This window comes from Poecilia reticulata, linkage group LG10, assembly GCF_000633615.1.
Source record: "Poecilia reticulata strain Guanapo linkage group LG10, Guppy_female_1.0+MT, whole genome shotgun sequence".
Taxonomy (NCBI): Eukaryota; Metazoa; Chordata; class Actinopteri; order Cyprinodontiformes; family Poeciliidae; genus Poecilia; species Poecilia reticulata.
This window is the reverse complement of record NC_024340.1, coordinates 21,510,766-21,538,749: the sequence shown is the minus strand read 5'-3', so window position 1 is coordinate 21,538,749 and position 27,984 is coordinate 21,510,766. Positions and strand designations below refer to the sequence as shown.

The 27,984-nt window shown below is 38.7% G+C and overlaps 1 protein-coding gene across 1 annotated transcript in view; it reads left to right on the top strand.

Moving 5' to 3' along the window:
- ccdc88b (coiled-coil domain containing 88B) overlaps positions 1-22,194 on the top strand; it is a 58,684-nt gene extending 36,490 nt beyond the window's left edge. Inside the window, exons 20-28 of the mRNA XM_008420428.2 lie at positions 670-831; positions 1,983-2,260; positions 2,367-2,510; positions 7,425-7,611; positions 11,158-11,303; positions 15,698-15,805; positions 19,329-19,486; positions 21,594-21,932; positions 22,017-22,194. Coding sequence (XP_008418650.1) covers positions 670-831; positions 1,983-2,260; positions 2,367-2,510; positions 7,425-7,611; positions 11,158-11,303; positions 15,698-15,805; positions 19,329-19,486; positions 21,594-21,932; positions 22,017-22,084 — 1,590 coding nt within the window. The 3' untranslated portion in view covers positions 22,085-22,194. The remainder of the gene's footprint in view (positions 1-669; positions 832-1,982; positions 2,261-2,366; positions 2,511-7,424; positions 7,612-11,157; positions 11,304-15,697; positions 15,806-19,328; positions 19,487-21,593; positions 21,933-22,016) is intronic.
- The last annotated feature ends 5,790 nt before the right edge of the window (positions 22,195-27,984 follow it).

The following is a 27,984-nucleotide window of genomic DNA, read 5'->3' as shown; positions in this document are numbered from 1 at the left end:
AGAACAATTTTCCAATACTGAAATTTAATGGCTGCAGTCAGAAGAGTGAATTGTGCTGCAGGAAAGCAAAATTTTAAAGGTGCCCATTTACGAAGGAAGAAATTCCCGGCATATGATTGAGTCAGCAGTGTTAAACATGAGAAAAATGTGGTTTAAAAAAAGAGCTGTCACACACTAAACCTGAGCTGCACGCGCTCAAAACCATGCTCCAACGCTGTTTCCCTGACCGTGTGTGCAAAAATACCGTCAGGCTGCGTGGTGGGAACAGAAATGAGCCGTGATGTGCTGCTGCAGATCAATTTTGGAGCAATACACTTTTTTTTTTTATCCTGTCAGCATTTTTCCCTCAGATTATGTCTGACACTGCCTAATCAACATATTTAGGCATGGGTTACACAGTGTCAAGTGTCAGTAATAAGTATGCATATTTACAGGGGGGGGGGAAAGTTTAGAAATTTACTTTATGACAGATTTGGGATGAATTTCAGTGTTTCTAGATTGATGTAAAGGTCAGATAGCCCTCAACATCTGACCTGCATGGGAGTAATTTAAAAGGTCAGCTGCTGATTCCACTCAAATTCAAATCGCATGGATATTTCCAGAGGTATTTGAATACCACGGCGTTGCTGCAGACCTTGTTAAAATGGAAGCTTTCTCACCCTCCTTCAGAGAGCCGTGGCGTCGGCGCGGCAGGAGGCTCTGCAGATGCGCCTGTCTCAGTCCCAGGAGGCCTGTGAGCACCTCAAGGAGCAGCTGGAGGCTCTGCGCCGCCACTCCCTCAGCCTGCAGGACTCCTGCACCAGCCTGCAGATGCTCAACACTCAGCTACAGGTGACCACACACACAAGCAGCAGGACGATGATGGAGTGAGCTCGTTACCCCCAGGGTTGTTTTTCTTAACATTTTTGATCGAAACACGTCGGCCATTTTCAAAGAACCGGTTCGACGTCGAACTGTTTAGAGTCACCGTCGTGCAGATGGTTATGTGGAACGAGTGATGCTTGCTGCACCATTTTACACCTGATTTATAAAATATTAAATGCTTAGCAGAAATAGCATAATGTAAATAATTTAGGAACCCACAAAGTTAAACATATTCTGTTTTTTGTGACCCCATTTTTTATTAAAACCTCAGACTGTCCTTATGAGTGCACTTTGGTGTTAGAGCAAATATTACAGTGCAAACATTGTTCCTGCACCTCCACTGACATGCATAAAGGATTCAGAACCCTTCAACTTGCTCTCAACATTACAATTTTCAAAGTACTTTATTTCGATTTTATGTAATTAATCTGACCTTAGCACAATTTTAAATTAGCTGCTGAATTCTCTTCATGTTTGTTCACTGATGTTCCTTAAGAAACATCTGAAACCTTCACAGAACATCTGCGTTTACAGAGAGAACTCGATTTGAACTCTACTTAGGCAACTTCTGAAGGCAACTGATTTCTCTTGACTTTATTTAAGAGCATCAAAGTAAGGGATGGCAAATCAGAGTTTCTGATTTTGCAAGAAAACTGTTTTATTTTTATCATTTCATTCCACATCACTAATGTGCACTACTCTGTGTTAGTCTGTCAAATAAAATCAGAAAAAAAACATGCAAAAGTCTTTAGTCAGCTCTCATTTTTATATACTTTCTTCCAAAAGGCCAAACCTCTTTGTCATGTTTTAAATTCACCTTGCGTAGCAATTATTTGAGCTGGCTAAGATTTCTTTTACTGACATTTGCAATTTTTAGAGGAGTTACTTACCTAGTCTTTTCCCTTTTACATGTTCTGTCCTCAATTTGCTCACTTTCCTCATTCTTTGCTTGGATTGATGGATGGATTTATAAATAAAAAAAATACAACAATAAACAGCAGTCAAAGTCTTAAGGACACACACAAATACCTAAATGGGTCATTTAAGATGCACAACTCTAGAAGCTAGGTTGATGTTCACATCCATAGACATGGTCTGTTTGCCACATGCACACTCAGGTGGAACAGGCCTCCCTAAACTCCCAGCATGCAACAGTGCTGGCACGCTGCAGCGAGAGCGAGGCCCGGTGCGCCGCGCTGGAGGCCGAGTCAAAGGTGTGGGCGCGGGAGCGAGAGGAGTCGGTGTCCAGGATGGAGGCTCTGAGGCGGGACCACGAGCGGATGACTGCGCTGCAGCAGCAGCAGGAAGTGGAGCTGGAAGAGCTGCTGGAGAAATACTCCCAGCTGAGGGCCAGCTACCGGAGCCTGGAGGGTCAGCACAGGGAGCTGGAGGGCAGGTGTGCAAACTTTCTCCCAAAAACACCTTCAGAAAACCAGGACGCTTCAGCCAACAGTCTGGAGTTCAACATTCCTGTTGGTTTCAGTGATGTTTGTGTTCTCAAGGTACAAGGAGCACCTGGATCGTAAAACCCAGCTGGAGGAGGAGGAGAGGGAGATAAAGCTGGAGAGGCAGAAGATGGAGGCAGAAGCCCAGAGGACGCTGGAGAGAGAGCGAGAGCTGGAGCGGCTGAGAGACGAAAGCGAGAGGTAACCGATCCGGACAGCTTCCTCAGAGTCACTTTCATGAGATCTGATCAGCCTTTCATGGCAGTCTTGTTCATTTGAATGCAGGGAGCTGCGGCGGTAATGCTTCTATACGAGGCACAGCGAGCAACACAGGAATCGATTTGAATGCAAATGTTCTAAATAATGCACTGAACGCATTTTTGTCCCTGATTGCAAACGTTTGGGTGCGAGAACAGAAAAACAAGGCTTCACTCCATAAAACATAAGAAACAAAATTCAAGCCCTTCAAGGGAGTGTAAAGTTTGTTTTGAGGACTTTTCAACGAGCTTTATTACAACGTTTGAATTTATGCAACCCCGTTAGATATTTTTTAAAGTTAGTTTTTGTGCAATAAATCAGGCTTACAGAGATCTACAGTTCAAAATAAGTGGTTCTGATTGTAATTTCTCTTGAGGCTGATGGGTCTATAATATTAATGATCATCATAAGATGCTTGTGTATTATAATTAATTAATCAGCCATCACCACGCTGATGCAGCTGATTACTAACTGATGGAACTAATGACAGCCTGCAGAGACGGAGTCTGAACACATCAGACTGTAAAACCCTATTCTATAGGAAACGTGCATGAATGCATAAACAACCAGGTGTAAAATGATTAATTCCCCCTGAAAATGCACCTCAGGACGCTTATTCAGTGGTTTAAATAACATTGTCATGCAGTTTGAAACTGATAAGCACCAAAAAATCTCATGTTTGTAAATGTACACCATTCGAAGTTAACATTGCGGTCAGTAATGTTAACTGTGTTCCTGTTTACCCCGAATCATTACTGTTTCTTTTCAAAAAGGTGTGATGTTTGAGTAAGTCTCTGCCAAGGTCATGAAAAACATTCTTATTCTAGGCTCTGAAATACCTACAAGAATAAAAAGTTGTTTGTCTGGAGCTCTGCTCCGTCAAGGACGTTTTCAAGGGCTGGGAGAAAACATTTCTAGCAGATTGAAGGTTGAATCTGACCTGACCTCATGTGCTACAAGTCATAAAGCCAAAAAAAAAAGAGAGTAATCTGTAAAAATTTTGTTTGGTCAGACTGGGCACAAAACATTTGTTTGTAAAATCCAAATAATTTTTGGACTTGGCAAAAATCTCTCAGGTTAAGGAAGCATGTGGCGACCATAGGAAGAAATTTGTAGTTGAACCAATAAAACAGATGAAACTGAGAGGAGGTTGAACCCGTAGATTAAAAAACACAAAAACACTAAAGGAGATCCATTCTGCAAAATTCACTTTTTGTACATTTCTATTCTTTCATTCAGGTCTCAATCAATCAATCAATCAATCAATCAATCAATCAATCAATCAATCAATCAATCAATCAATCAATCAATCAATCAATCAATCAATCAATCAATCANTCAATCAATCAATCAATCAATCAATCAATCAATCAATCAATCAATCAATCAATCAATCAATCAATCAATCAATCAAATTTTATTTGTATAGCACATTTTAGCAGCAAGGCATTTCAAAGTGCTTTACATAATTAAAATAAAAGCAGCATGACAGTGAATAAACAGTTAGAAAGACAAAGAGAATTAAAAAAAAAAGGTTAAAGATGAAAACATTAAAACCTGCACCCCTTGTAGGACTTCAGTTAAACGTTTCACACCTCAGAGTTTTAGTTAAGATGTCATTTAACAAGGATTCTCACACCCCTAGATATAGATTCGTTTAACTGGGACGTTGTCCCGGGGGGCTTTACATAGACAGTGTGAAAGAGAAATAAAAAGAAGTTAATAACTAGATGAAAAGTAAAGATAAAAACATTAAAAACATCAAAGACATCAAAACCCGCACTCTAAACCTAATTTAGCCATAAGCAACTCTAAACAGATSRGTTTTAAGTTGAGATTTAAAGGCACCCAGTGTTTCAGCTGTTTTAAAGTTTTCTGGAAGTTTGTTCCAAATTTGTGGTGTGTAGAAGCTGAATGCTGCTTCTCCCCGTTTGGTTCTGGTTCTGGGGATGCAGAGCAGACCAGAACCAGAAGATCTGAGGGGTCTAGACGGTTGGTACAGCAATAACAGATCTTTAAGGTATTGTGATTTATAAACTAACAACAGTATTTTAAAGTCTATTCTTTGAGCTACAGGGAGCCAGTGTAGGGACTTTAAAACTGGTGTTATGTGCTCTATCTTCCTGGTTTTAGTGAGAACCCGAGCAGCAGCGTTCTGGATCAGCTGCAGCTGTTTGATTGATTTCTTAGTCAGACCTGTGAAGACGCTGTTGCAGTAATCAATGCGGCTAAAGATAAACGCATGGATGAGTTTCTCTAGATCGTGCTGAGACATAAGTCCTCTAATCCTGGAGATGTTCTTCAAGTGATAGAAGGCCGACTTTGTGACTGTCTTAATGTGGCTCTGAAKGTTCAGRTCAGAGTCCATCACTACTCCCAGGTTTTGGGCTGATCGCTGGTTTTTAGTTGTAATAACTGAAGCTGTGCATTGATTCTAGTTCGCTCCTCTTTAGGTTCAAAGATAATAACTTCAGTTTTGTTTCGGTTCAGCTGGAGAAAGTTTTGGCACATCCACTCATTGATATTCTCTAAGCATCTATTCAGTGATTGGATGCTCTACTTCTGCTGGAAAAAAAACTAAGAAAAAAAATCACCAACAAGCTGTTGTTTAGTAATAAGTTCATGTATTTTGATGTCTGGAAAATTAATTGAAGAAAAAATCAGTGGGCACTGGCCTGTTACCTAGCAACCCAACCCCGTTACCTAGCAACACAATCAGAGCTGGTCAGTTGGTTTTTCCGCTGTACAATATTTACTAGAAAAGACGAGAGTTTAGTTGTTGACTTTATTCCTGTCACGATAACAAGTTTGATAAATTGTTCCAGAAGTTATTGTGATAAACATTAATATTATTGTTTTGATGCCATTTGTAAGTAATATAATATTAATGGCAAAATAACAATGCAAAAAGACCAGAAAACCTTAAATTCTAATGAACATTTAACATTGAAAGACATCATAAACATCCAAAGTAAATAAACAAAACAACAAATAAAATGAATTTTGATGCCTTTGTAAACAAGATTGTCCTTCAAAAAAAGGGCTAGTTGAAACCAAAACACCAAACTGTAGACTTTTATTATCCAGTTTTTGGTAGAAAGAAGGAAAAAAAGATAAATGATAAATGATAAATTATGCCAATTATTATTATTGTGACAAGACGAGTTGTCTTAACATTCAGAAGCAACTTTTTGGTTTCTTGATGGTTGTGCAGGAGGCTCCACTTCTGCTTGTGGGGCTGACTCAGGGTCAAAGATGTACACTGGTACAACTGGACACTTGAGGTCAGCAACAGCTAATTTGCAAAAAAAAATAAAATAAAATTCTTAACACATTTTTCTAGTTGTAGCAAAGTAAAATTTCCCTAAAAATAGGTAAGCTTATCCCTTCAAATCTTATCTCTGAGAATAATTTTGTACAAAAAAATTAACCCATTCTAACTTGTTTAAAAGGAAACAAAAATAAATTCACTTTATGGGAAATAAAAGAACAGCATTTACAAACTACTCCTTAGTTTCTCTATTTATATTTATGCAAATCTAAGACATGAGGAATTGTATTGTTGCAGTTCCTTGTTGACCTATTTTTTTTTTTATCTCACTAATGGATCATTATTTTGTGCAGAGGCGTATTTTTGCCACGTTGTCTTTAAAAGGTCTTATTTTAGTTCTCTCATTCAGTTCAGTCAGGTCAGAGATCTCCTGTAACGACTCTTAAAGGTGGGGTGGATGAACGCAGTCGGGTTCAGCGTTGAAAGTAGAGAACCCAAGTTTCAGTATTTTGCAAGCAGTCAAGAAAAATTATAGCTGTGGAAGCTTTTAAGCCAGACAAAACATTTTAAATTATTAAAGATTACCCTTCACAGCACTGCTATGCCAAATCCCATCTGCCGTGGCTGAACCCTGAGAGCAGAAAACCTGATAACAAAGACGATCATACCTTCTGTCTGTTGCAGCAGTATTAGCTCTGCAGTTTTCTCTCAAACCTTTGATAATCGATTATGTTGTTATTTTTAATATGTGCAAATTTAACTTTGATTATTATTGAAAAGGGAAAGACATGAGAGTGATTTTTCTTCAACCAGAGTTGTTAGAGATCATAAATATCAGATTGTTTCCTTTACCAAAATAATTTCCTGGTAATAACTTAAATGTCTGAGGTTTCTTTATTTATTATTGCAAAGGTGTATGATTATAAGATGATTTTGGGCAACAGCACAAGTTATGTATAATAAAATCTTAGTTCCACCAGCTGTCACAGTGTAGAGAAACAGTTGCCAAGCATGTTATCAAAACAGAGGAAGCAATGCGACAGAAAGCTGCAAATTAGGTTTCCTCACAAAATTCAATATTTCAGGTGATTGCAGAAACCAATTTACGCAATTTTAAATTTGCTTTGAATCATTGTCCTGTTCAAAATTCTAATTAAACCCAGGTTTCGGCTTCTTCACAGACAGCCTGACATTTCCTCCCAGGATTTCCTGATACTTGATTGAATCCATCCAACCTTGCACACCTTGCAGGTTTCCAGCAGCAGATTAATGAAAGCAGTTCCACACCATCACTGAATCATCTTGAACAAAAAGTATCTTGTTTATTTCTAATCCTCACAAGAAGAAACGTTGCAATATGAAACAAGCAAAGAGATTTCAAGTCTGAAAAGTTGTGATTATTAAGTACGATCTTTGAAGATTTCCTCCAGGATTTTTCCAGGCTTAGCTCTGCTTCTAGCTCTGCCAGTAGCCAGGGTGTTGTATAATGATGATCATTTCCGAACTTCTGTTGGAGAGCGCTCGGCAAGCTGTGACTCAGAGTCCTTCACGGGACACAACAGTGACGGTGCATGTTGGCGTTGCAGGCTGCAGGCCCAGCAGAAGGACTGGTTGGCCTCACAGGCGGAGCTGCTGGCTCAGGGCTCCGTGCTAAAGGCGGAGCTGAGCGCCTCCCAGCTGGAGAAGACCCGACTGGAGGGGGAGCTCAGCGCCCTGAGGGAAACCAATCAGAGCCTGGACCTCAGCAGCGCTCGGCTCACCAGTCAGTACCAGGTAACAGGACACGCTAAACCCAGGCACCTGCTGCAGAGAAACGCAGGACTTTTGTACTTCACCAGTGGGTAAAACAGGATTTTCTGTTTCATAAATACACAGATACACTTATAGTACAAACAAACTCATCTAAAAGAATTATGGGCGATTTGGAGGGTTTTCATAGGAGTTCTTAGCAGGTTTTAGTGAGCATTTCCTATAGACGTGACAGGGAGGAACGGCAGTAATATCATCAGTGGGGAGCTGTCTAATCTCACATCCGTGATATAAAAGCCATTTTCAGCTTGACATATCAGCCAAAAATGATGAATCTGTCCAAACAGAGACTGAATACCAAGTAGTTCTGAAGGAGCACAAGCATCTTTTACCATCCAAACCACTAAAATACAAACAAGTGCAGCGTTTTAAACACATCTGAGTGATGAGGCAGATGGAAATTGACTTTCTGCAAAAGGTTTTAGAAGTCAACTAGCAGATGTTGAATTCTGCTGCTTGATCCAGCTGCTCATGAAACCATTTCTGAACCACCTGGCACCATTATAGTATGGCTAAAAGGCTTTTGGGGTAAAAAAAAAAAACATAAAAAAAGGGAGATATCACATAGGTGACTATCACACAGAGTTGTTTTTGGAGTAAATTATGAGCTGAGCTGTACTTTCACCATTTTTATATTTGGGATTGGAGGATTCCTGTGCTGAGGATTTTGTTATACGTTTTTTTTTTTTTTTTACTGTATTGGTGACAAATTTACACAGACAGGCAAAACCTGAGCTCAACTTTTTCATCTGACTGTTCTAGAGACTCTCACCTGAAATCATCCTTAACTTTTTCAAAGAGCTTCGTCTCAACACACTCAGCCCAGACCTTGTGCAGCTGTCCTTCCTGGTTGCAGGCAGACTGAGGATCTTCTCTCATCTGTTTCCAGATGCTGGCAGCCTTGCTGTTGCAACAATAAGCTTAAATTCAAGCTGCACTAAAAACAAACAAACAACAACCTTCAAATAAAACAACAACAACACCTCTGGCAGCTCTGCCAGAAAACCAACAAAAGAAAATTGATTTGTAGTTCTAAACAGGTTCAAGGAGTTGTTTCACTCACCTTTTCTCTCCTATCTTACTCCTCTCATCTACAACATCCAATGAAATGTTCATGCCAAAAATGTGCTAATTAAGTGGTGATGACTTTTCTGACAGCCAATAATTACTTTCTCTTGTAGAGGAGTTGTCAACATTGTCAACGAGCGAACTACCATCAACAGTAACAATGTATTTCTCAGCATTTCATGCATTCAAACGCAGCAGCACTTAAAGCAACAGAGGGGGTAAAATACTGTCTGCGCCCTATTTAATGGGACACACTGACAGGAGTGGAAATAAACAAGTCAATATCGCAGACATGTTGGATATTGCTGTTGATAACGACCCTCCAACTTCCCAAGTCAGCATCTTGACTTTTGTTAATATTCGAATCTCCTTAAAAAATATATCTCACGACTTCCATGTTGTGATGCGTCTATTTATATTGTTAGACAAAACAGGAATTTAAAGACGGTAAACAATTTGCTGATAATTATTTTTCCCCAAATGTTAAAAACTGTGACTACTGTGAAGGGCGATATTCTTAGCTTGAATATATTTGATAATAAATTGTAAAATGTTACAACTGAGCAAGAAAATGCTGAGTGAAACTTACTAATTTATAGGAAAACACTTGGGGCCGCTTCATATGGGGCCACACTTTTTGTGAATGCTATTGTTAACTTCAATGACACCATACATAATAAATATTTCTGGTTTTTTCCAGAACTTTTTAACTTCTTAAATCCTGTTTTTAACAATTAATGTCACTTTCATTCTTTTTTTGTGTTGCTCAAGAGAAAAAAAGGTAGATTTCCCACATAGTGGAAAATGATTAAATATTAGATTTCAACCCAGAAAATGAAAAGAAACAAATCAGAATGTAATGGTTGTGTAAGTGTTACAGACTCCATTTTGAATTGGTTTCAGAACAGAAAGAAAAACCAAATAGACACATTTTTCTAGTTAGTTGTAGCAAAGTAAAATTTTAAATTCGTGACAAAATCCACATTCTGGCCAAATTTGATGCCTTTTGCATCAACATAGTTAAAATTATGCAAAAATAAAATAAAAAAGCACAAACAATGACCTAGGAGCCTGAGTATAAATTAAAATCTGGCACAAATATATTATAAACTTTAAAAGAGTCAAATTAGCTCAGGTTAGTCAGAGGTAGCTGGGTTAATTGTGCCCAAATGCAACAATTATCAATAAATAAGTCAACAAGTTTAATCTACTTAATTGACAGCATGAAAGTGTTAATAATATCTTTTAGGAGAGAACTGTAGATTTTTTTTTAACCTTCTTAGGACCAGGCTAGCTGTTTTTAAGCTAAGCTAACGTCATTTTTAAGTATCTTGTGTTGCCAAGCTGCTGCTTTAAATAGCTGATCAACAATGCAGAGCACAAAGAAATAATGGCTTTCCTTCTCGCATCTTTTCTCCCAAATTACATCATTGTGTTTTTTACATAGTGAGAATTATTTCCCCTCAGATTATCTAATTGTGTGTTGAAGTTATTTCCTCTTCTCCACACCAAGTTATTTTAGGTGCATATGGTTGTTTGGATTCTCGTTATGCAGTGGTTCAGAGGAAAACATGTCTCAAGGTTCACGTTGCTCCAATAATTAATCCTTTGCTGCAGCATTTCGCTCTGATGGGGCTACATTTGACAGGACATAATAATTGGAAACAGATTTGCAAAGATTAAAGTAGACGAGATTATCTTTTTATGTTTACTTCATCCTGACAAAACGAGGTTTTTGACCTTTAAAAGAGGGGTTTGAAAATTAGGAAATCAATGGTGGTCATCTGTAGAGATTTGTTGTTGGTTTTTTAGCAACATCTGAGTAAATTGTACTTTATAAAAGTAATTTTGGAACATTTGGCTTCTCTCTTGCTTTTCAGGTGTTTGAAGTTAGATTCTGAGATGTTTATCACAAATCCTTTAATTATTGGCAAAGTTTCTCAAAAAATTGAAGTCTATTGTGAAGTTGGAGAACTTTTTCATCTTCTCCTCCTTTTTCATCCTTCCATCCACTTTGTGAAATCATTCATCTAACAATAAAACGATGCTGCCTCGATCATCCATACGTTTCTTGTCAATGTGAAGAAATAACATAATGTTAATCCCAATCCCAAATTAAATCACATACAGTACATCTTCTCAGGAAAGCCTAAACTGTGACTAAGTTTCTAATTAAGACAGATTTAAATTTTTTGTCTTTGAGTTGAAATGACATTTTATGGCTGAAGATTTCAAAACAGGAACCAATCTTTTCTTATAACACATATAATTAATAAGTAGTTTGTTTTTCTTCTATATCGAATTTGTAGTGAAATTAAATCTACAACATATTAATTCAAAAATCCATTTCTGATCATCCACTTGGTATGTTTCATGAAAATACATTCAGCGTCGGCATTGAAGTTCCTCAATGATCCCACTGAGTTGTTTACGTTTGTGCAGCTGCTGACGCAGCTGAAGGGGAACATGGAGGAGGAGAACCGACACTTAGCCGAACAAAACCAGAGCCTGCTGAAGGAGAACCGGGCCTTACTGGAGCAGAGCCTGGAGCGCCGCGACCAGCACTACTCTCAGCAGCAGGAGTACCAGTAAGTGCACACCAACCTGAGGTGCTTTTAAATTTGTTTTGCAGGAATAATAAAAAGGAGGTGGATTAAAAGAGAAAAGAAATCCAGTTTTCAATCATTCAAACAAAGGATTTAAACCCTGTTTTTGGAAAAACAGCAACATCTACCTTTAAATAACTGGAAGTGAATGAAAAGCCTCTTAGCCGTCTGTGAATAGGAACAGTCAGATTTCATATCAAGCATGCAAAAGGTTTGAGACTGTGAAGCAGCGATTTCACAGTCCAGCAGCACTCAGCGGTCGACCTTTTGACTGACTCCCAGATTAATTCAGGGTTCATAGGGTGCATGCAAAGCTGGTTTCACACTCACAATCTAATTAACCTAATTTTTCTGAATTCTACCTTTTTGAACCTCAATTTTCTGCCTTCATTCTTGAAAGAATCCATTATCCCTGCTAAGAATTGTCCTGTAAAAATAATAATAATAATAAAAAAAAATAAAATCACAGATACAACATTTGCATCCATCTACTGGTGCAAGGCCTATTGAATTGGGTATTTTTAACGCACTCACAGGTTTGTTTCCAAGCCTGAATCAATTTATTTATAGCACATTAGGCCATCAGCTGAAAGCAAGTAAGAAGAGCAGGTTTCTGAAAATATAAAATCAGGTTTCGATGGTTTTAATGGAGTGAAGCCGCTCTACAGACGCAGCTGAGCGAGGAGCCGGCGGATGCTGCAGTCAGGTGAACGGGACCAATTAGGAAGTCTGTGATCATCCAGCTGATGGAGAACGGCAGGCTGGGGACATCTGAGAGAAACAGAAGAGCCCGGGGGAAATAAAAAGTGACTTGTTGCCGAGTAGTATTTAGCTTCTGAAATATTTTCTCAACTAGTCAGCTGGGGACTGAAACAGCTAAGAGGAAGATCGATACTAGATTTAATTAGGTGGCAACACACATGATGTTTAATGAGTGTTTAAGATGTTATGTGCTGCGGAAACAAGGAACAGTTTATTACCGAGTGCGTTACTTGAAAGCTCCCTTTAAATAGACAAAATGCCTCCTCTGGAGCTTGCGCTGGTGACAGATTCTGATATTTAGCATTTGATGTGGACAGGAAGCAGCCAGTGGAGGAAGAGATGATTAGACACAAAGGATTGTAATTCACTCCTTTGGGACTCGAACCTTTTCACATTACAGACACAAACAGCAAGTATCCTCTTGAGACTTTATGTCAGAGATCGAAAAAGACGTGACCTGCATTTCCTCAAAACGAAACCCAGTGCAACCCATTGGCTTCACGACCCAGCCGGCAGATAGAGCCCTCCTGTGTGTGGTTTCAAATTAAGCATAAATCCAGCTGTTCTGAGAAAGTCAGAACAGCTGTTCTCTAATAAACTAATGTTTATTAGTTCTCTAATAAACTAATGTTTATTAGAGAACATTAGTGAACAAAAATAATCATAGAGGCCAAAGAACATTCCCACATTCCTGTAGAGAATATTGTTTAGGTTATAAGAGCAATGTCCAAAACGTTGACCACAGCAGAAAATTTAGTCTTTAATTTGTATTTATTTATTTAGCTTACTTATTATCTCTAATTATTTTGAAATATTTATTTATTTAGTATATAAATAAAATTAATTTATTTGTATTTTATTTATTTAATATTTATTTAATTTCCCTTTGGGATTAATAAAGTGTTTTTGAATTTTAATTGAATTGAACACAGCATCCTGTAATGCATGGTGGTGGCAGCATCATTCTGTGGGGAAGCTGGTAAGAGATTTAAAGATTTTTATTTAATTAAAAATGTTTTTTTATCATTTATCATCTTTCTTCCACTTTACAATCATAAGCTACTTTGTGTCGCTTTACCATTTGAAATACCAACAAAATAAGTTTTTGGTTGTAAATGTAACAAATGTGAAAAAGTTGTAGCTTTGCAAGGCGCTACATCTTTAAAATAAAATCCATGTTTCTGTTGCTCATTAAGATCTTTTCTGACCAGTTTTCTTCTTCACCTGAATTGTTTGATTTGGTTTTCACCAGAAAGTGCTGGGAGGATTGGCAGAAGGGTTTGTTTAAACCCAGGTCTTTGTTCTGTTTGAACAGCTCTCCATCCTAAACTGAGCAAACTGCTGGATGGCTCATTAAGATGAATAATCTTATTCAAACTAATACCGGAATGGAAATTTGGAAGACAGCGAGTCGTGGAATAGCGACTAACTATTTGCTGCACACAGAGGCATTAGAAGCTAAGTCATATTTTCCTTCCTTGTGTTTGCACTTGTCTCACAGTAAGGAGGCGTTAAATTTTTAATGTTAGCTGTTCAGGTCCGTCTGAGGGGAGTTTGTCTTTCCTCCTCGTGCCTTCACGGCTTTCCTCCTGTAGGCAAAAACATTCATGTTTGAATGTTTGTGGTTTCAAATTGACCTTGGAAATGAGTGGGAGCGTGCATGATTTATAGCCTCGTACGTCTCTGTGAAGGACTAACGACCTTTCCAGGTTGCACCTCGCCTCTCGCCTAGTGACAGCTGGAATTGGCTGCAGCCCCCATCTCCTCTCCTCTCCTTTCCTCTCCTCTCCGCTGCTGCAGCCCTGAACATGTAGCAGGATGGAAAAACCATCAAACGTGTCACCTGTGAAAAGAAAAAACTGATTCACCTTGAAAAGATTAGATTTCCAACAAGACATTGTAACAATCGGCTTGGTGTTTGTCGTCTTTTGTTTCTGGGCAAAACCAGAAATAAAAATATTATGTGCAACTAGAAAACAGCAACACCACATACATCTTTATTTGCTGATATGTGCATAAACTACCTTCATTAATTCTGAATTAATTCTAAAAATTATACAATTGCATATTTTTAAATCAATCTGGCTTTTTAACGTTTTGCTGCTGTTGCACATATATTTCCAATAAGGTGGATCAATAAAGACATCTTTGCTTTAAAGTAAGCTTACTTTAGCTTAATTTACTTTATCTTAATTTAGTTTACCATTGGTTACATTATCTTAGTATTGTATAGTTTAGATGATCTTATCATTCATACTTTAGTTTAGCTTAATTTACTTTAGATCGTCTTTGTTTAGCGTAGTAAAGCTCGGTTTATAGCCTAGCTTAGTTTGGTTTACCTTAGCTCACCAAAGATTATTGTAAATTTATATTATTTTGATATATTTTAGATCACTTTAATTTGCCTTAAATTTTCTTAGTTTACTTTAGCGCATGTTATTTTAGCTTTTAATAGTTTAGTTTGTTTTATCCATTTCTTATCTTAGTTTATCTTAGCTTGTTTTAGAAAAGCTAAACAGATCTCATTAGATCATTTTATTTTTGATTTGATTTGTCTTAGTTTAGATTATTTTGTTCTTGGTGATGTTTTAAGGTAGCATTGCTGAGTTTATTTTAGTTCATCTTATCTTACTTATTAAGATATTCTATTTGATATTATTTTATCCTATGTTCAGTTACTTTATTCTTGCTTATTTGTTTGTCTTTTCTTAGATTAAATTAGTCTATCTTAACTATAATCTATCTGAGCTGCAGTTAGTTATCATGGCTTACTACATGTTTTTTTTTACAACCAAAGGGAAAAACATCAAACTGCTGCTGCTGCTGTCCAGGAGCTTATTGAAAAACCAGATTTGTAATCTTAACGGTATTTTTCTGGTGAAACATAGGAAAACGCTTTATAATTTGTTGCAAATTCAACATAAAGGATTTTTTTGTCAGGACAAAAATGTCATAGTTTTTCTTTGTCCTGTACCCATTACATAAACAAAAAAACAATATTTATAGCCGTGCTGCTAGCGGCATATTTATAAATGTTCTACCAAATAAAGTAATAAATCATAATTAGGCTTACTGTTACATAATTATGCCATAAGTTATTCTACTGTCAGCTTCACGGCATATTCTTCTTTGAACTGATCAAAACATTTCTGCATGTAAGTTAATGACAATCTGTTCAGCAGCTGTTGACTTGGTTCGGTCTGAACCTAGTAGGTGTGGGAAGAACAGGACTTTTATCTTTTATCTGGTTTCAAAGCTACCACTGTGTTAGGATGGACAAAATATCCAGTTAGAAGCACGAAGCAGCTGTTCACGTCAAAAAATACTGCTTCTGTTATTTTTAGGAGAGTTAAATTATTCCTAAAGCAGCAGTAGCCTGATTTTTAATCTCTACTCGTGTAAAACCGCAGTTCATTTAATCTTCTGTGAAAGTTGTGAAAATATTCCAGCTCAAACATCACAATGCACTCAGCTTTTTTCTTAGAGGTTACAGTTGAATAAAATAGCATATTAAAAAATCTGCTTAATAAAAGTGGTATAAACCGATAACGTCTGCATGAAAGAGATCAGCTATTCCCTCCTTCTCGTCTCATGATTCATGCGTTTGCCTTCAGGGAGAAGCTGAGTGAACTCCGTCGGGAGAAGCAGAAGTTGGTGGAGAAGATTATGGATCAGTACCGAGTCCTGGAGCCCAGCATGCAACCTCCAGCCAGCAAGGCCAAGTACGACCAGAGTTACACTCACATTGCACCATTCTGCAAGAAACACTGCCGTTTACACTCAGAAATACTTCCCTCATCGGTTTTCCTTTTAACTTGCACACACCAAGTGGTTTCAAAACTCAGTGGTGCAAAAAACGTAAACAGGGAACAGAATAAATTAATGTTTCACTAAATGTTCCTAAACTTCCAGAGAGATCAAACCTTACAGATTTTAACAGTAAAAATAATTAGTTTTACTTGTTGTTTAAAATTAACTAAATATATTTTAATAATTTATAAATACATAGCTACTTTTATGTAATTGTAATTTTTCTTTACATTTTGGGGCTGCACAGTGGCGCAGTTGGTAGAGCTGTTGCCTTGCAGCAAGAAGGTTCTGGGTTCGATTCCCGGCCTGGGGTCTCTCTGCATGGAGTTTGCATGTTCTCCCTGTGCATGCGTGGGTTTTCTCCGGGTACTCCGGTTTCCTCCCACAGTCCAAAAACATGACTGTTAGGTTAATTGGCCTCTCCAAATTGCCCGTAGGTGTGAGTGTGTGTGTGCATGGTTGTTTGTCCTGTGTGTCTCTGTGTTGCCCTACGACAGACTGGCGACCTGTCCAGGGTGTACCCCGCCTCTCGCCCGAAACGCTAGCTGGAGATGGGCACCAGCAACCCCCCCAACCTCATTAAGGGATAAGGGTGCAAGAAAATGGATGGATTTTTTAAAACCCCATAGTTAATAATACAGTATGAAAAATGTTATTGTAATGAGCATTTGCCAACATTGTCAATACATGAAATAATGTAATGTATTGTAAACAAACTAATTATTTATTTGATCAAAACCATATTGTTTACCATCTAGAGGCACAGGTTACCGCAAACATAACTCAATACTTATTTTTGTAATTACTGGAACATTTGTTTTGCTTAGAGTAGGAAATAAAAACAACCAGGAAATAAAAAACATCAGTAAGTAATTTTTGTCATTATTTTACTAAACTAGAACTTTCCATTTATCTATAAAATGTAACTATTAACATAAAATGTGACAGATCAGAAGAAGAAACTACATAATCGTCTCTGATGTTGCAGACGTTTTGAGTTTTAAATAAATATATATCAGTAAATTAAATTGTTACAATGAATATCTTATTCATGCAGGAGATTAAATTTGCTCCCCAAATGAGAATTTTTCATTTACTTCACAACATTCATTCATTTTACACCAGAAGCYGAAAACGTTTGTCCCTGATATGAATTATTTTCCTCAGGTAATAATATTTGGTTATCACAAATAAATGTTCTGCAGGAGCCATTAAACCAAACTTACTTAAAAATAGCTGATAAAAGTGTGACTCTTTTATTTCCAGTCAGGTATTTATTGTTTAGTTTTAAGTGGTGCTTAAATGCACCATTATATGTGTAATAACTGTGTAGATATTGATTAATTAATGCAAAATATGGGGAAAAGGAACAAGGTAAGCTAATCTGCTTTTGGCTAAACTATTAAAATTTTTCTCACTGAGCCAAATGTTTTTTTACTTAGTTTAAGTCACATTTATGAAAAAGAAATAGATTTTATTATGGAACAACAATATAAGTTGCAGGTTTTAATAACAAATTTCTGAGCTGATATTTGCTCTCCTGCAGGAAAGTATCTCAGTCAAACAAAAACCAGATCAGATGGAGCTTCTATGGTAAGAAAAACCAGAGAGAAACATTAAAACATTTAAATTAAAACTATTGAAATTGGAGAAAAAGAAAGTGATCAGTTTGTCAATATCACCGTAACTAGAAGACGTCTGAGCTTTCCTAAAACCTGCAGTTAGAACCAGAAATGGTCAAATATTGTAGATAAAAAACATCTTCAGGCTGAAGATGTTTCGTATTCAAGATTTTAAAACAGTAATCATTCTGTTGAATAAAAAGAAAAGCTCCCATTAAAGCTTTAACAAGTCAATTAATATTTAAGGTTAACTGCATTTTTAAATTGGTCAAAATAAGACAATTCACATGGGAGAGACTTCAATATGTATCAACGGGAGTTCAGATTCTTCTGAGTCAGAAAAACACGAACATCTTGAAGATTCAGGACACCGAGTGCCGGGGATACGAGGTTAATGTGGCAACATTCAAACAGTGAAGCAAGGACGTTTTAAAGGGCCTTGGAGCAGAGCAGTGGTCAAATATGTGGTGATGCATGTATTTATCTCAGCATTTCTTAGCTCTGCTCTCCACATGTTAACACCTCCGTGAGTCAACATGTTCAATGAGACAAAATTACAATAACTCAGGTTTGTTGAAGCAGAGATGGATCTAAAGTTTTTTTTTTTAGGCTTTGTTGGCTCTAGTGGCCTTTATTTGAAAGTAGTTTGACAGGAAAGGGTCATGAGAGAGGGGGAAGACATGCGGCAAATGTCACCAGGCCGGGAATCAAACCTGCTACCACCGACATAAGGACTAAAGCCTCAATACATGGGTTGTGCTTTGCCCCTGCGCCACCACAGCACCCATGATGGATCTATAGTGAACATAATCAAAGATCAGTGCCTTACAGAAATCTATATTTATCTGTAAAGCCTTTTCTGTCTTTACTCAAATTATATTTAAACAAATTATTCATCCTCAACCTGTTCTGTCAGATTTAAACAAATTTCTTTCTGCTTTTTAAGAATTGAAAAAAACTGTCAAGCTGCAGAGCTAAAACATTTTATGATCAAGATAATTTTCTGTCATTTTTTGATATGTTTTATTGGTTTTAATATTTTAAAACTGAACTCTGTGTGACATTAGACAAAATCCATTCATTTCTGTCCTTTCCTCATTCATAAGAAGCACATAATTGCAAAATTGGCATCAATTCGCAGGCCAAATAATGCTGCTGAAGTCGTGGATAATTGTCAGCCATCTGTAACTTTTAGTCATCTCACCCACTAATTCTGTCTAAATCCTTTTAAGAAGCACTTGAACATTATTTCTCTGAGTTAAAAGACAAGAACTCGCCACCCTGCTGCTTTCTGCTCCGTCTAACTTCGGTTTCCAGTGTGAGCGAGATGGCAAACATGACAGGAAGAAAAACTGTCAAAAGAGCAGGAGCCAAATCCTCCCTGATAGGTTTAAGAGCTTTGAAGAAGTAAACAGCAAATATACTCAGATATTTTGGGGGTGGAACTTTTTTTCATAATTATCTTAATTATTTTGGATCATTTTTCTTGTAAGTCTGAACTTTTGAGCACCTTACAATGTCACTACCATAAACGTAATTCCTGTCAAAGTGATTCTTAAGCGTGACAGAAGAAAAATTGATTTAGGCTTTGTTTTTTTAATAATAATGAAACTGAAGTTTATTCAACCCAAATTACTTCGGCACCCTTAAATAAAATCAAAAGCAGCTAATTATCTTGTGAAAACATCCTAATCCTAACACTTGGCATCCGACCAGTTTGAGGGAAACCAGCTTGTGTACATAATGTGAGTCGCCGTGCACCGAGATGCTTGACCCTCTTTGTGAAAGGTCCCCGTCTCCTGTGTCCTCACAGAAAGTCTAACTGGATCGCAGACAGGATGAAGAAACTAATCAAGCCTCGGGGAGGAGGAGGAGGAAGGGAGGGACGTGCCCTCTTCACCGCCGCAGGCAGCATAGAAAACCTGGCCGACAGCAACGAGTTTACACCAGAGCCACACACACCGAAGCCTGGTGAGATCTCACACACACACGCACACACGCGCACACACACACACACACACACACACACACACACACACACACACACACACNCACACACACACACACACACACACACACACACACACACACACATACACACACACACACACGCACACATGCACCCCCACCCCCACACACACACACAACCAGCCTTTTTCAGACTAACTAACACAGAAACATCAGCTGACTGGTTTTCACAGAGATACGGCATGAAGGGAGGGAGCAGGCGCGCATACAAATCATCTCATGACTACGGAGTGTGGTCTGCACTGATAACACTCTCATCTCCTCAGATCTCTCCTTGTAAAGAGCCTCGACTCACTGAAACTGGGCTTTTTTCCTGCTAACCGCACATTGAAAGGAGTTGATATGCGAGGCTTTATTCCCTTTTGATGCCTTCGCTGACATGGAAATCTCACTGCAGGTGTCTTCAAAGCAGTTGCATCAAATTTCACCGGGATTTTTAGCGCTTATGTTCGGTTTTTAACCAAATAATCGTGTTCTCAAAGTATTTAATTGTCTCAGCACCAAAGACTCTAGCTGCTCTCACCGGGGGGAGGTTTAATCGTCTTTAAGTCAAAGATGCATCAAAATAATAATTAATTAGTGGATATTTCCAATGAATATCCCTCCTTCTTGTTTCACTTCAGGAGAAAATTCAACGTGACAAACTAAAGTACCTGCTTAACATCCCTCACAGTTCAAGATCAGATTTTTCCATCTAAGCATCCTTTGTTCAGCTCATTACTCATCTAATTTGCATTATGTTTTCTTTTAATGTATTCTCTTTTTTAAAATAATAATCTGAACCGTCTTCAAACAGGGCCATGCGTTTCCAGCAGGGTGTCATGAGTATTGAAACTACTATTTTAAAACCTGTGCTGTGGAAGATGAAAAGAAAGTAAACCCTGCGCCATGTGAGAACTGAATGTATTGAAAATATCTCTCACTCAGCATGTAAGCCGAAGGGGAAAAAAAAAAGCTGCTGCTGTTTCACTTTTTGAGTTTATTGTCTTAAATGTTGCTACTTCAGCAGTGCTACAGCTGGTAACGTTGAGGGGAAAACTGCAGCAATCCAATTCACTAAACAGGTTTTGCCACTAAAACGCTCCTGTAATCTGAAGTTTTTATCCCAGTGATTAAGATTAGAGCTGAAAGCAGCGAAGAGCAGGACCTCACTGCAGTGTCCGCTGGAAGCCGCGTAAATTTAATGATTCAGTTCAGATTTCTGGTTTAACATCAGGTGCCATGTTGAACTTGTGTTTTTTATTTATCCCATATCATTGATGTGCTATATAAATCTGTTTATGTGTGACTTCCTGGGTGTGTAAGCTTGAAAGTTATATCCGCCAAGTCTAGAGCCTTTTTTGTGATTAATGGTTGCATTCACACCAGTCCTGTTTAGTCTGCTTTAATCAAACTCTAGTTTGTTAGTCTAGAAAACTCTGACGCACCTGCTTAATCTGAGGATGTGATAGAACAGTCTGTTTCTTTCTTTGATAGTTTGCATTTGCTCTTTAGTGAACCTACTACAGACACTAGAACTTTTTAATTTAAAAGAGCAAAAGTACAGTGAGGTGTTTAGTGTATTGATCAGAACAAATCGTTAGGCGTTGCAACTTTAGACGATAGAAAATGTTCACTCTAAAGCTGACTTATTAAGTTTAGTATTTTGGTTTCCAACATGTGTTACCGTTACTAAACTAGAGCTGGTCTTAGAGCAGGTTCAATTAATAAACATTGGGTGAGAAACGTACTGGAAAACTTCCCTGGTGTTGGAGTTTCAGCTGGAAAAGTTGTGGCTCTTTTCCACTTCCATCCTCCAGGCTCTACATGATTATAGAGGTTTTTACTTGTAACAGAATAGAATATTTTTATTGATCCCCAAGGGGAAAATACTTAATTGTTGAGAAGTTACTCCCATCATGATCAATAATTTAGCAGCAAGAATCTTTTTTTTTAATTGAAAATGTTGCCTGTTTTGTAGAAATATGGTCTTTGATTAATTACAGAGCCGGCGCTTAACTAGATTAAAAGTTGTAATCGAGTCCCACCACCATGCTTCATACCATTTCAGACCTCCGCAGCGCTCCAGTTTCTCCGTCACCCTTGAGGAAAACCTCATCCAACCCAGACCCGGACATCTCGGTTCCTGGGACTCCAACCGTCGCGCGCTACGGACCCCGGAAAAAGCTGGGCTCCCGTCACGGCTGGGGGATCGGTTTGCCCCGAGGGGGCTCCGGCGTCTCCCAATCATTTAGTCCCGGCGACAACAAGACCCCGCCCCGGCAGCGGCTTCGCTCCAGTCAGAACAGCAGCAACGTCCTGTGGGAGGGGGCGGGCAGAGAGAAGGAGACGCCTCAGGACGCTGCTTCCCTGACCAGCCAGGAGAGCATTGATGAGGAAGGAGCAAAAGGTGAGGAAGATGTGCATCAAATGTTGGTGTAAATGAAAACATTTATTAAATTAAATACGCTTTGTGATCTTCTCTTCTTTTCAGACAATCATCACTCCAGTGACAACACATCGGCACAGGAGAAACCTACGGATGCATCTGCTGTAAACTGATGATATATTTTATATCGGGTCCAAACTGTGTCAATGCACACGAGATTTTCTCAAATATGATCTTTATAGTGTTTTTAAATACAAAATGAATAAATTCTTTAAGTCTGTAATCGTGTCTGTAAATCTCTTAGTTAAACTTCACACCAGTGTCTCACACCTTGACTCTTAAGTCTCTAAAATAAAAGCCCGAGAACCCAGCCTCCATCCAGATGTCCGTTCTGGAACATCTGGAAAATCTAACAGGTCTCTCCTTTACATCCACACGTCAGATCTCCACCAAAACTCTCCCTGCAAACAGAAAAATGACAAATTGTATCTGCTATAAAAGATTGCAAAAAAAATTATAGTTAAATAAAACTTTGCCTAAGTTGGTGTGTTTCGGTTTGAGCATATGACTTTCATACCTAACTTAATTTGATGAAATAATATTTATGTGAAAAAAAGTTGTTTTTTGTCACATTTAAATGTTTAAGATGCTCAAACAAATCTGTATAAAATTTACTTGCTTTATGCCAATAATTGACAGTGTTTCAAGTCTCTGTGGAGGAATTTTGGCCCTCTGCTCTTTGCAGAATTAATTCATACTGAATGGATTTTTTAAGGTTATAGCACAGCGTCTAAATCGAATTTAAGCTCGGTGAATTCCAACATGTAACTGTGATTGGATGCCACCTGAGCAACAAATCTTGAAATTTCCTCCTAAATATTCCACAGCTGTATTATGAGAGAATGGAAATATTTGGGAACGACAGCCACAAAGTTGTAGGCCACATAAACTGACGAAGCGGGATCAGCGGAAGCTGAAGCGTATAGTGCGAAGAGGTCACCAACTCCTGCAGACTTAATCGGACCTCCAAACTTCATGTGGCCTTCAGATTAGCTCAGTGAGCAGAGAGCTTCATGGAATTGGTTTCCATGGTGACCAGCTGCATCCAAGCCAAACATCACCAAGTGCAAGGCAAAGCGTCGGATGCAGCGGTGTAAAGCACGCCGCCACTGGACTCTAGAGCAGTGGAGGCACGATCTCTGGAGTGACGAATCGCGCTTCTCCATCTGGAAATCTGATGGACGACTCTGGGTTTGGCGGTCGCCAGGAAAGCGGTACTTGTCTGTCTGCACTGTGACGAGTTTAAAGTTTGGTGGAGGGAGGATTGTGGTGTGGGGTTGTTTTTCAGGAGCTGGGCTAAAGAAACTCTGAATGATTCAGCATACCAGAACATTTTGGACAACTCCATGCTCCCAACTTTGTGGGAACAGTTTGGATCCGTCTCCTTCCTCTACTAACATGACTGTTCACCAGCGCACAAAGTAAGACACGGATAGCAGAGCCGTAACACTTTATTTGAAGGAGTGTGCATAAGACTGACATGACACTGTCATAAACATGACATAACACCTGTCATGTACATAAAGAAGACTTTATGAATGTTTATGACAGTTGTCATAAAGTGTAATTCCGTAAATCATGACACTTAATGCAAAGTTGTTCTAAACATTGCATTAAAAGTCCATTAAAAAGGCAAACTTTGCATTAAATTATCATAATTTACAAAATCAAGCAAAGTTACCTTCTCGTCCAACATCAGTGTGTGACCTCACAAATGCACTTCAGGGAGGGAGTAAAATGTTAAATATTAGAGATAAGATAAAATCTGAGATCCAAGAGGGAAAATATTTTGTCTTCTGCAATCCTGTTCGACTGTGTGGGCCAATCCAAAGCCTTGTGGAAGAGCTGAAAACCAGAAGAGCTGAAGCTGTAAGGGTGGACCAGCGTCATAATCCTTTGGATTAGGAATGGGATGTCACTTAAGCTCATGTGTGAGTCAAGGCAGGTGAACGAATACTTTTGGCAATATAGAGCTATCAGCTAAAAGTATATGAAAAGCAAACCTTCTAGGATATTGACAATGTGCTCCTTCTAGCATGGAAGCTAAAGCTTGTAACCTAAAATGCTATTTGTCAGGTTGACCAACATTATTTCACGCTGTTGAGTTTAGAAACATTTGGTTTTAGGTAAAAAAAATAGCTTGAAAGCTAATGGGAGGAAAGGATTCAGGGTTGGAAGCATCCAGACTACACTGTCGCATTGAGAGCATGACAAAGATACTTGACTGTCTTACCTTTTCAGAAGGAAACAAGGATTTATCACCGATGGCACTGACTTGTTCACTGACCCAGAAATATACTTGTGGAGTTTGAGCAATTTGACTGACTTCTGCAGATAATCCACGCTATTTTGCCGTTTATTCGAAAGGTTTTGAGAAATTCCCTTACTGTTTTGCAAATGTCGAGGATCATTCCAGAAATAAACCAAAGCGACTGAGAAAAACTGTAAAAACAAACGGACTGAAAATAAAACAGACTGTGTGTAACACAGTAAAAAAGAAAAAAAAATGCACTTTGCAAACAAATAGACAAAAGTCAAATGTCATGGTGTAGTCTGGTTTAAATGCCAACGAATAAAACTGAGTTTTCAAACAGGTTTTGAAAATGTCAAGTGTTGGCGAGGTCTGCATGTGAAAGGGCAGGTTTGGGCCCGGCTTCAATAAAAGGGTCTCTGTGCTTTAAAAAGCAGCTCAGTGCAACAAGGAGACTCTGGTCCGCTGATGTCAGCAGAAAGTTAAAGATGAATGAAGTGGGATGGTTCAAAAGAGAGTAAATCTAATGACAAGCCAGTGTGAACAAGCAGAAAGAGTCGTGAGAGACAGTGGTTAAAAACCAAAGAGTGTTTAGGGAGTTAAACCTGTCACAAGTGAAAGCATTAAATAGTTCTTTGAAGATGAAGAAAGATCAGCAACATCAACCTGAAGTGTTTTTTTATTTGTGGAGGAGACGTTTTTAAATCTTCCTGAATTATTTGCACAAACCTGAACTGGAGCAGCATCAGGATCTCGCTAGCAGAGTCACCACTATAATAAAATATAAATACTGAGTGGATTTAATGATAGTAGTCAAAGTATCAAGCGTGGTAATTTTTTCTCTCAGTTTATAACCATAGAACTACCTCAATCTGACAGATCATCCTCATGTGGGCGGCCGACGCCTCACGGAAACAAACTCCCAGAATCCCATTTGCCACAGATATAGTTGAACTAACTGTTAGATGATAGATTTTATTGAGTTACTCCAATTTCCAAGATATCTGCTCTGTCCATCAACTGGGGTGAATCCTACGGTAAAACACAGTTAAATAGCGACTATCTATATGTGTTTCATTGAGTCTGTCATAGAAAGTAGTTTCTATATGTGGACATGTTGCTGCATGTGCAGAATACCGTATAATGTCTTGTTAGAAGGAGCGCCGCTAACAATGCCTGGGTTTCTGCCACAGTCAGCGCCAAAAGGATATCGCTGCTTTGTCCGATATTAAAACAGGAAAAAGAGAAGGAAAAGTTGGCCTTGTAGTCATTAAAGTAAGGAGAGATGGAAGAGACAAAGGACGGAAAGAAGGAAGAAGAAAAGGACAGAAGGAGAAAATTGGGGTAGAATATAAGGTGGGAAAAAAGAAGAGAAATAGATGAGGTTACAAGAAGGGAAGGAAACAAAGACACAAAGAAGGAATAATGGAAGGAAGGAAATAATCAGGTATAGAAAGAAGGAAGGAAATAATGAAAGAGAGAATCAGAGGAAGGAAACAGGCAAGGAAAGGAAAGGGAAATGGGAAGGACACAAAAAGGAATTAAATGAAGGAATAGACTGGAAGGAAGACTGGAATGGACAAAACAAAGATTGAAGGAAAGGAAAGAAGGACACAAGGGAGAAATAGAGGTTGGAAAAGGTTGAAAAAGAAGAGAGAGAGAAAGGACTCAGGAAAAAAGAAAGAAAAAAAGGGAAGAGCACTGTGAAGGGAAGTAAAAGAAGGACACAAGAAAAGAAAGAATACAGGGATGGAAGAACAAGGAAAAAAAGGAGATAATAAAATAAATTGGGACCCAAAGAAGGAAAGAAAGAAAAGAACAAAARGGAGAAATAGAGTTTAGTTACAAAGATGAAAGTTCATAAAGATGGAGAGAAAGTAGTAAGGTCACAAGGAAGTGTAGGAGGAGGCAAGGAAGGAGAGGAGAAAGGAAGGAAAGTAGAAAAGAATAAAGAAAGGACCCTAAAGAGGGAAGGAGGGAAGGCGGAAAAGAAGAGGGGCAGATGGAAGCATAAAAAGAAGAAAATAAAACCTGGAAATGCAAATATTTATTGCGAACTCAATATTTCTTTTTCTCCTCATATTTAAGACGAGTCAGAAAATCCAGAAATCAACTTCCAGACTTTCCCAATCTGCACAGGAACCTGGTCCACCTCTAAACTTGACCTAATAATAGTTTAAGAGAAAAATCGATTATTTATTCACAGCAGAACTCAAGTGAGTACCTTTAGTCCCTCTTAATTGTTAACAGTGTTAGCATTGTGTTTACTGGTGTTTTTTGTGCAACCTTCAGGAGTGCTGTAAGGCTTCGTATCGACTCTGTAGATCCCTCGGTGGTCAAACAGCCGCTCTGCAGAGCGCATGGAGTCGTAATTACAGACACCTGCAGAGGAACCAGGAGCATCGGAGCGGATTCTGTTTGGTACATCATACATAACACATACGAAGCTCAGCCCAGGTGCTGGGAAAACGAACAGCACTCGCAAATGTTATTTGAGCATTAGAGTGTCAGTGCTTGAAGTGCTTCATCCATAAACCTTTACAGGCTTAGCTGGAAACGTTCCTGCTGTTTCTTCTGATCGCCACTTCTTAAACTTGGCTTAATGCGAACTCAAAGGAGCGTGGCCTTAAAAAGATGGCCGTGTTTTTCCCACATTAGACATAGTTTTAGGCAGGAGTGGAAAGCACACAGGGAGGGAGTAAAATGTTAAATATTAGAAGATAAAATCTGAGATCCAAGAGGGAAAATATTTTGTCTTCTGCAGTCCTGTTCGACTGTGTGGGCCAGGAAGCAAAACAATGCTGAATCCCTTTGTAACATCCCAGATCTGGTCGGGGTACAGCTGGCCAAACAGGGAAAAACCCCACCAGCTGGCTTCGAAAGGAGGGCAATCCCATTTTATTTTAGGGCTCCACTGAAAATCCAGCCATTGATCTATTTAGGAATGATCTGCCCTGCTGCTTTCATGAGCATCCTCTTTATTTCCTTCCACTGCTGCACCAAATGGTGTCAGTGTAGAGCCGGCCAGGCCTCTGTCAATAGACAGCCAGACGGACAGATGAAGAGGGAGGAATTAGCATGCAAGCTTCCCAAATGAGCAGACCTGAGAGGTCATTATGAAGCTAAAAGTGCTCTCCTACGAAACAAGCAGCTTCTGCCTCCCAGACAAGGACAAGGACACGTCAGCGTTTCCCCCGGTTCTTTTCTTAGTGATTGCAAGAGACAATAGCAGGTTCTCGCAGGCTTGCCCTCCCAAGCACATCCTGAATTATGATTTGCAAATGACAAATGGATCGCTAATACAATTCATGAATTATGTAGTTGTCATGGTGACATTAATCAAAAAACAGACTCCCTTTCTCGGCTCTGAATATTGTGTTTGTGGAATTGAGATGCATGACGGGAGCTGCACACCGAGCCGCCTCACTGAACGCAGGGCAAAGCAAAAGCAAGATATTGGTTCTGCCAGTCACTCAGAGGCTTATTATGAGTGCGATGCAACAATCACACGCCCTCAGGCACACAGACAGACAGCCCCCACAGAGGAAAAGCTGAAGTGTGAAGCTATAAACTCGGCAAAGCGGCAAAGCCTCGTGAAAATGTGTTTCCTGGTTATTTTTTACTAAAATCAAACACAGCATCTCGCAAAAGCTTCTCGCTTTTTGCTGTAGATTATTTTATTCAGATTTTATGTGAAAGTACATTATGAAGGAAAATGACACGATTTTTAAAAATGATAATCTAAAAAGTGCGGCATGCTTT